This window comes from Mustela erminea, chromosome 2 (genome assembly GCF_009829155.1).
Source record: "Mustela erminea isolate mMusErm1 chromosome 2, mMusErm1.Pri, whole genome shotgun sequence".
Taxonomy (NCBI): Eukaryota; Metazoa; Chordata; class Mammalia; order Carnivora; family Mustelidae; genus Mustela; species Mustela erminea.
Genome location: NC_045615.1, coordinates 136,159,799 through 136,169,300, shown reverse-complemented (window position 1 = coordinate 136,169,300; position 9,502 = coordinate 136,159,799). Strand labels below are relative to the sequence as shown.

General features: G+C 40.5%; 1 protein-coding gene across 2 annotated transcripts in view; it reads left to right on the top strand.

Annotated features, from left to right (window-relative positions):
- Positions 1–706: 706 nt before the first annotated feature.
- Positions 707–9,502, top strand: part of GABRA2 (gamma-aminobutyric acid type A receptor subunit alpha2) — a 120,558-nt gene continuing 111,762 nt past the window's right edge. The window contains exons 1-3 of one of the 2 annotated variants that reach the window (XM_032334214.1): positions 707–1,260; positions 2,286–2,363; positions 4,864–4,979. In XM_032334214.1, coding sequence (XP_032190105.1) covers positions 2,293–2,363; positions 4,864–4,979 — 187 coding nt within the window. In that variant the 5' untranslated portion in view covers positions 707–1,260; positions 2,286–2,292. The remainder of the gene's footprint in view (positions 1,261–2,285; positions 2,364–4,863; positions 4,980–9,502) is intronic. The other variant, XM_032334213.1, reaches the window with a different exon arrangement.

Sequence of the window (9,502 nt, the reverse complement as noted above, 5' to 3'; positions counted from 1 at the left end):
CTAGACTACATCTCCTCTCTGCGCACCCCCCCTTAGCCCCTCCCCCAAGAATTGCAGAGGTAGTAGAAGTACAGGATGTACCCTTTTTTGCTGGGGTGGGGTGGGGTGGGGTGGGGTGGGGTGGGTGCGGGGGCTTGGAATGTAAACTTTTTTAGAGCTTTGTTGATTGAGTTTGATCATCACGTAGGGAGGACGCCCGTGAAAAGATGTTGGGGAAAAGAATTGCCCAGAATGAGCCAGAGGTTTCCCAAGGTGCATAATCTGCAAATGGACTTTACTGACCCGCTGGAGGGAGGTCTCCAGCCCTCAGAGCTTTGAGGGGAAATGGGTCCTGATTGCTGAAGTGTGAAGGAATGAGTGGTATATCAAGACGGCTCAGGAAATCAAAGAAACTTCCTGCTGTCTGACTCCACGCAACATGCGCTGAACTTGATCCTGCGTGGATGCGCTGATGACTAAGTAGAGGCTGATTAGAGTCCCCTCGCCCTCCAGCGGGAGTGGTACCTCGTTACCTCTGCTCAGCAGCCACGTCGCTCCGGAGCCAGGGGAGGTTGGGGGGCGGGCGGCAGGGCGAGGTCCCTGGGATCTAGGGCGTCACACACACTCTGCGTTCCCGACTCCGCACCAACACCCACTGGCAGCTACCCCCTCCCCCCGCCCCAGGAACCTCGGGTCCTCGGGGGAGCCCCGGCGGGTGGCCGCGGGGAGCAGTGCTGGGCGGCCGTGGGCTCCGCTCCTCCGGCGGGGCGTGGGCGCGGGGAGCAGCGCTCGGGGCGCGCCGGGGAGCTTGCCGCCGCCGGGGGCTGTGCCGCTGCAGGTGCCCGACGCGGGGCGGGCTGTTACCCCGGATCCGGGCGGGTGTGGGGGTCCCTGCGTTCCGGGGAACCTCGTCAGCCCTCCTCCCGGGCCTGGCTCCTCCTCCTCCAGGCGTGGGGCTCGTGCCCGCCACAGCCTGCGCGCACCGCGCCTCGGCTCGCGTCCCCCCACCCCGCCCGCTCCTGCCAACGCTTCCCCTCCTCCTCTTCCTCCTCCTCCGCCCATCAGCGCCACTACGGACGCCTGTGCCTCCATCTACTCCTCGCACGGCGGCCGCCGCTCTCCGCGCTCCGCTCCGGCTTCCACCAGCCCATCGCTCCCCGCTCGCTCGGCTGCTGCAGTCGCTCGCTCTCACTCGCGCGCTCTCTCGCTCTCCCTCAAGTTTCCTATCTGCTCAGATCAGGGCACGGGGAGGAAAATACGCGATTCTGCTGGCTGTTTCAGGTAAGGTCGCACACGTCGGTGCTAGCCGGGACCCCTTCCCGTTTGCCTTTGCCTCCGGTGCATGCCTCGTCTCCCCCGCCCCACTCTCCCATGCTCCCTGAAACCCGGGAGGGTCAGGTCTCCTACTCCTCCCCGGCACGTTTAAAAAAATAATTTCGATACTCCTCACCAGAAGCTTATCTGCAACTACAGTGAGAGCCGAGACGTACGGTCGCCCGGCCGGCAGGCAGGCAGCGCGTTAGCCTGGCTCTGTTGCAGTCTTCAACTTTGCACACCGAGCTCGCTGCTGCCTGCCGGCCGCGGTCGGATCCGGGAGCCTCGCGCCCCTGCTCCGACTGTGGTCCTCGGCTCCCAACAGCTGGCAAACGCGTCGTTTCGCAGCGGTTGATCCCAACCCGGCTGGCTGCCTCCAAGACGTGGTCTTGGGCAAACTGTGCCCGGGCAGGGAGGGAGGTTCTTTTCTTTTCTTTTCTATTATTTTAGAGGGAGGGAAGAAGGGAAGACGTGAGGACCGCAGCACCCTGTGATGAAAAGAATAATGGAAAAAGTGGGCTGGCCGCCCCTGGCTTTCCCCGCTGGGCTTGCGGGGGTGGTCTTGGCAGCGGAGGTGGTGGCACCAAGTACCCATCTCTCCTCCCCCTTTTCACTCTCCCCTCTGACCCATTCTCTTCTGTAGCTCTTATGGCAGTTCAGGGTCCCGCGTGTTGTTATTACGTGTGTGTGAGCACAAAACAGTTTGCTGACGATGGGGCTGGGGAAGTTCCTGGCAGAGCAAAGTCTGATTATTTGGTCATCTTGCTGTCAAGAGAGAAAAAAAAAAGAAAAAGAAAAAGACAAGACAACCCCCCCCCCGCATCCCCTCCACTGTCACCCCCTCTCATCACACCCTACCCTTGTTCCGTTGGAATAATTCTATAGCCTTAACTTCAGTTTTCAGTTTACTTGACATTCTTTGGGGCTATTTGGATGGTGCAACTGAATGTCATTTTAAGTGTATTTTATTTTTCTTGCATGGCTTTACAAAGAGCGGCAATGAAGACGAAATTAAATACCTACAACGTGCAGTTGCTCCTTCTTGTTTTCTTGGTGTGGGACCCAGCCAGGTGAGACATTTATTTATTGTATTCGACTTCTTGAATTCAGGGTAACCGGTGTGTTTCTTGAATGCTATCAGTGTTGGGGTAGCCTTTGAGAAGCTGAAGTATTTTGAAGAGTCAATTCCAATGAAAAAAGGTTGTATCAGGAAATTGAACTATGGAGTGGAAGAGGCTGTAAAAAGTTCACTGCTTCTTGTTTTTAGTGATACAATATGAAAGTGATCAGAAACATTTTCTTAAAAAGAAAAGAAAATCTGCAAAAAAAAAGAGAAAACATCTTTTGAATGGCATATTCTTGCAAGGAATTGAAGTGGTTAAGTTATATGCGTTTATAATAACACCAAGATTCAGTAAAATAGCCAACAGCTTTTTTTTAAGCCAAACAGAAAAGCACAAGCTAAAATGATTTGATTAATTTATTTTTTCTTCCTTCTTTCTTTTCTTTCTTTCACCTTTTTTTTTTAATGGTCTTGACTCTTTTGGTCAACATAGAAAACCCAAAAGATGTGTGAGTTTTTAACCTCTAGGTGGAGGTAGTATACAACTTCACAATCACAATAAAACAAAAGCTTGATTTAGTAATCAACTTTTCATATTATTGATTTAGAGATCTTTTATTTCTAAAATGGTTACTGCCATAAACAGCACTTATTTTAAACATGTAACTAATTTTGTTTTGCCTATGTTCTCCAAACATGAAATTAATTTTTATTGCTTTCAATAACATCATCTTAATTATATTCTTTTCTGAGTTTTATCATCACTGGGTATTTTTTATTTACTGTCTAAATTTAGGTTATGATTTTCAAAATATTAGAGGACTTGAAATGTAAAAGTTATAAGAATGTTAATGTAACCATTCCTTTAAAAAATAATGTCTTTTTTATATCTTTATTTCCTTTTTAATTTTTCATTTTCCTGTCCAAGTAATTGTCAAAGTATGAAAATACTTTCTAGAATTAAGAAGAAATCTCTTCATAAGGCTTGTTTTTAATTGGAAAATAGCCCCTCATTTAACATCTTAATATTGAATTTAGAAAAAGAATATGACATGTGATCAAATAACACTTTTCAGTGAAAACCTCTATGTGGAACTTTATGATTAACGTAATTATTGGTTTTAAAATTAGCTTAAGGTAATATAGAAACTTTTGATGCTGGAGTTTTGGTGAGCTAATTTGCTTACATAATTTTTAAATGTTTACCTTTATACCAGTGTTCCAATGTTTTCTCAGCCCTCAAGACAATATTTGTTTGAAGTTGGTTACCAATTTTTTTAATGTATCATGACTATTTTTATTTACTAGCTGTGTAGTGGTTAAATGCAAATGGACTCTGTCAGTGATATTTTATACACTACACCTTGAATGCAATTACGTATAATCTTTGATTTGAAAGGAGTGAACACACCATGGCCAGTTAATAATCATTGAAGATCCTCAGTGCTTAACCATATTTCCCTTTACTAGTTTTCTGTTCTATATTTGACCAGTAATGCTCATGCCAGTATTTTATTCTATTATATAAATGATTCTTTTTTTGGGGCCAGTAATTTAAATCTCTGAATCATTCTGGGGGGAAAAAAAATGGCAGTGAAAAGGGACATTCTGTTTTATGCATCCAGTTGCTTCTGCACCAAATTGCTGGATGTCACAAAATCAGGCCTCTGGCTTTCTGATGGAGAAATAATGGAGAAAATCACTGTTTCTAACCCTTTTCTGGCGATATTTTAAGACCATTTGTTCTTTCCGCAAATCTGTCACACACACACACAAAAGTAGCGAGGCATTTTAATTTTTAGGCAATCCCTGTAGCTCTCCTCAGAGACCAGTCAGGAGGGGTACTCCTCCAAGGCTCTCTGCAGCCCCGTGTGTGTGTTCCTGTTCCTTTCAGAGCCCACCTCCACTGCCTGGCTACAGCGGAGCCTGGAATACAGCCAGTGGAGTTTCCCTGATGTCTATATTGCACTTGGCCATTGGGTGGAGGTATACCCAAAGTAAGAAAATAATCTTGGTTTAAGAGAGAAAAATGACATAAAGAAAAAAAAAAAGCATTTATGAGGAAGATAGAGAAATTTTCTGCCCCTAAGGAGGCGATTTATTTTCCAATTATTATTCAGATCACTGAAGTATTATTTTAGGAGTCATTTTGGTTATTGTACCTTTCTTAATGCAGAATAATAGTACTAATAGTGTCTGCATGTAGTCATCTACAGTTGTATTCTACACTGAATGCTAAGTGATAGAAACCTGAAATAATTTTGACATCAAACTTTATGATAATCTAGTATTTGGTGTCCATTTTCAACAGCACGTTTATCTCCTCCACAGATACGCTGGTATTTATAGAAGTGATAAAAGGAGAAAAGGGATCGCCCTAATAACTTAGAGAGACTTAAAATTCAAACCAAGCAAGAAAAGCATGTTGACACTTGTACAACACACATATGTATATGTGAATGTGTGTGTGTATGTATATATATCAGTTTGTAAAATTATCTGTTTAGGTTGGTGCTGGCTAACATCCAAGAAGATGAGGCTAAAAATAACATTACCATCTTTACAAGAATTCTAGACAGACTTCTGGATGGTTACGATAATCGGCTTAGACCAGGACTGGGAGGTAAAAGTAGTTTTACTTTTTTTAAACTCTCACAAAATAATGCTTTTAAATGTCAGGGGTGAAGTTCAATTTCTAATACATTTTATATATGAATGCATGTATTAAAAATCATAAATAGTAGTAAGTTATATGAAGTAAATATTATCTGGGAATCCTTTTACGCACATACAAGGTATTTAACATATTTTTTAAGAAAGCCTAAAGTCATATAGAGTCCAGACTTCCTGCATGAAAAGTTCTTAAATTAGTTTATTTCTAAGAGCTAAGTGTTTCAAAGTTAAAGTACATTAAAATGAAACATTACTGGGAAGCTGTGCTTGTATAGTATCTTCATATTTTACAGATGCCTATTTTCACAGCAGTATACGTAGGAAGAATTAAGACACATTAAAAACACATCTGGCTTGTATTTCAGCAAATACAGTTTAGGATTTTATGATGATATTTATTTACACATACATATGATATTTCTAAAATGTAGCACTGGTTTGGCATTCTTGAAAATTTCAAAGACATTTTAGCTATATATTAGCTGTACGCCTATATTTATTGAACTGTGACATAATTTGATTTCAAATTTAAATACTGATTTTCAACTCAGAAAAGAAAATCTTTCTTTATCTATGAAGAATTAGCCTTGGCTAAAATGTTAATTTTTTTAATGTGTTAAATTTTAATTATCCTCTAATTATCCTTAGCTAGGTAAGGAGATTAGGTGAAGGCAAAGTAGATGTATAATTCCTAAAGGATTCTGAATCAAAATATTATTACTCATCAATTATAACAGGAGCTATATATCTCCATACACACATTTATCACATGTATGTTATACTTATTTGGATGTTTAGTTTAACCATTTATTAAAAATTAAGAAAAAATAGTCGAACAATTGATACTAATCGAAGATTTATATAGTTAAGTTATTACTGGCAATTTCATATTATGAAATTGCTGATAAAGATGTGCATTGACTAAATGCCTAGATGTTTATGTAAATACTTTTTTTGAAAAATGTAGGTGGTGGTTAATGCTATGTATATTTGCCATTGTCTGGTTTGTAGAGTCCAGGAGTCAGAAAGAGTCAGAAAAGACCCATCTTGCTAAATAATATGCCGTTTAATGCTGTTAGTTTTTACTAGAATCCCTGAGAGTTGTCTCTCACTTTAAAAGAAGTACAGGGAGCAGTAATACTCAGAAATATGGCCCATTGTATCATTCAGAGCAAAGTCAATTGTTTAACACACACTTGATTTTCTGAAAAGAAAAACTAAAAGAAAAATAATATTTCTTTAGTAGTTAATATTTCTAAAGAGCATGAATAGAAGGCATCACTCTCAATGTTAGCATATGACAATGAGCTACTGCCACACTTACATGGTAGAAGTATGTCCAGCATATGTACAACATATGTCCACACACAAAGCTGTGTCTTGGCCAGATAATTTCTGTTTCCTTTCATTTAAAGCTGTCATAATTCATGATGGTGGTTTAAGAGGTAGATTGCCGTAAGGCAGATATTTTTCCTAAATCATAGATTTTATTTCTTAAAATAAATAATACACTGTCAAAAATCTTAATATTTGAGGTAGACCTTGGGTTCTGTATCTGTGAATTTTTAGAGGAAATATCTACACTGTGGGTGTGGAGCCGGGATGGGTAGAATCTGCCTGTTTCAGGACGTGGGTCTTGCTAGTTAGCGCTCATATTTCTTTTGTGGTATCTCCTACATTCCTTTTTACTTCCATTGTCACCACTCAAATATGGACCCTGTCACTCTATTATTTGGGTTTAATGGCTCTTTTTGTTTCATGTCTTCCTTCCCTATTCCTTCTCTGATATTGTACATGTGTTAATATTTCCCAATCAGATTGGTTTTCTTTTATTATTTTTTTAAAAAAAGATTTTATTTATTTATTTGACAGACAGAGATCACAAGTAGGCAAAGAGGCAGGCAGAGAAGAGAGGAGAAAGCAGGCTCCCCACAGAGCAGAGAGCCCGATGCAGGGCTCGATCCGGGGACCCTGGGATCATGACCTGAGCCTAATAAGGCAGAGGCTTTAACCCACTGAGCCACCCAGATGACCCTGTTTTCTTTTATTCTTACAATGCTTTCCACATACCCCTCTCTCTTCTTGATCACGTACCTTCACTGGCTCTTTGCCTTCGGTAGGTGGCAGGAATAGAAGGAAGACAGGCCTTGGAGGCAGAGAAATCTAGGTGGAATTTCACTTCCATCCACACACAAAGCTGTGTCTTGGCCAGATAATTTCTGTTTCCTTTCATATAAAGCGGTCATCATATATCTACCTTTCTGCGTTACAGGGTTGTTGAGAGGATTATAGAACAAAAAGTGTGTATGAAACTGGTGCCACGTAGTAGCGATCCAGCAAAAATCGAGTTCCTCCCTCGTCCCTTAGAGTCCTAATTTGCCAGTCGAGGTTTTCTCCGTTCTATTTCCCGGACTTCGTTTCTATTTTGTCTCTCATTCATCCTGCACTTCAATCGCATTTGTTCACTTTCTCTTGATAATCTATTCCTATCTGCTCCCTCGGCCTTGGGTCCAATTATTTCCTCTCATTGGAAGTATTTTTCTCATCCTCTCTGATGATAGAAACCTTTCTTTTTCTATAAAGACCACCTCAACCCTGGTCCTCTAGTAAAGATCTTTCTTAACTGAATTGAAGCACCCAGATTCAATTTTCTCTCTGTTGAATTTCTCTAGCGGTTGTTGGCTCTGTATCTCATTTGGAACTTGTTATGTGCTAGCTTGGAATATTTATTATCTTTTTGTGTGTCTCTTGTTACCTTAACAAGATTGTAAGCTCGTTGAGGCAAGATATTGTATCATAAATCTTCTGTGCTCTCAGCAGCTATGTATTGATTTGCATATTGGGGCTATCAAATAAATGTTGATTGGTTGCTTAACTTTTCTAGGACCAGTTAATCATCTGAAAAATGGGGCTATTCATATTTAGCTGACCTTTTAGTTAGAATTGTTGAGGTGATGTGTCAGGCATCATGCGTAGTGTGTCTTAGTGAAGATCTACCTAACTTTAGATTGCGGAGATTGAGGTAAAATCCCAGTTCTGGTACCGAGCAGTCATAGGACCTTTAAATACTCAGCCTCTCTGCGTCCACAGCTGTCACCTATAAAGTGTAATGACTCATACCATTCTTAAAATATTCGATGAATATGAAATACTATAGTAAATACAAAGAATTTAGAACAGCGACTGGCATATACTAGAGAGCTAATAAATAATGATACCTAGAAGACTTTCAAAAACTTTCTAAATGTACTGTTGTAAATTTAAATAATTATGATTACTTCTGCATCCCCAAATCTTAGCCTACGTGTTCATATGTCATTTCAAATAGCCCAAGGAAATTACTTGCCTCATTATGTCCCAGAAATTAAAAAGAAGGAAAAAATGCATTTGATTCCATTTTAATATATCAAGCTGAACATCTCTGTTGATGAAAAATCTGGATAATTAATCTCAATTATTATTTTCTTTCCTTTATAACTTTAATGTAAATGAGTATGTAGGAAAGAGCAATCAGTTTTGGACTCCGAGTTAGAAAAATAGTTCTTTTCACCTGGCTCTACCACTACTAGATTTTATCTGTAGCCAAGTTACTTAGGCATTCTGACCCTTGGTATTTTCTTTGGGAAAATGGCAATAATCATATTTTATCTTGAAAAGAGGATGGCAAATTGAGATTCATATATATGAGAAGGATTATACAATACACCGAGTGATAAAATTTTAAGATATTTTATGATTAATAATAGTGTCTCTTTAAAATTTAAGTTAACATCATGCCACTCAACTGCTCAAAATTCTGCAGTCATTCCTACTTCGTTCAGAATAAAAATCATGCTCCTCGTGGTGGTCTTCAAGGCCCTGCATGGTCTGTCTCCTTATTCTTTGACCTCACCTCACATAACCCACCTTCTTGCTAACACTGCTGCAGTCACATTGGCTTCCTTTCTTTTCTTTGAACGCACAAGGATACTCCTTAGGGCTTTCTCCCGGGCTGTTCCCTCTTCCCTGGGTGTCATTTGACCTCACCTTCTCAGTGAGGCCTACCTTGACCAACCAGGTAAATACTGTAATCTATCTGCCTCTTAATAATTCTGATCCCACTTATACAGCTTCATTTATTTTCTTTTGCTTCTTAGTACTTAGTATCCTTTACTATCTAAGATAATTTATTTCTTTATCACTATTATGTCGAATGCTTACTTGTGTCTCTTTTTTGCTAGAATGTAGGCTCATTGAAGTCAGGGATTGGTGTCTATTTTGTTGCTTGATTGATCGATGCATCGTTTATCCCAAGCATCTAGAACAGTACCTTGCAATAGTAAGCTCCCAGATCTTTCTGGATTGAATTATAATTTTATTCCTTTATTTTATTTTATTTCATTTCATTTTATTTTATTTTATTTATTTTTACTGTACTATCATGAAAAGAGTTGACTATAGAACTTAACCCGATCCTTTGATCAGTGGAGCAGT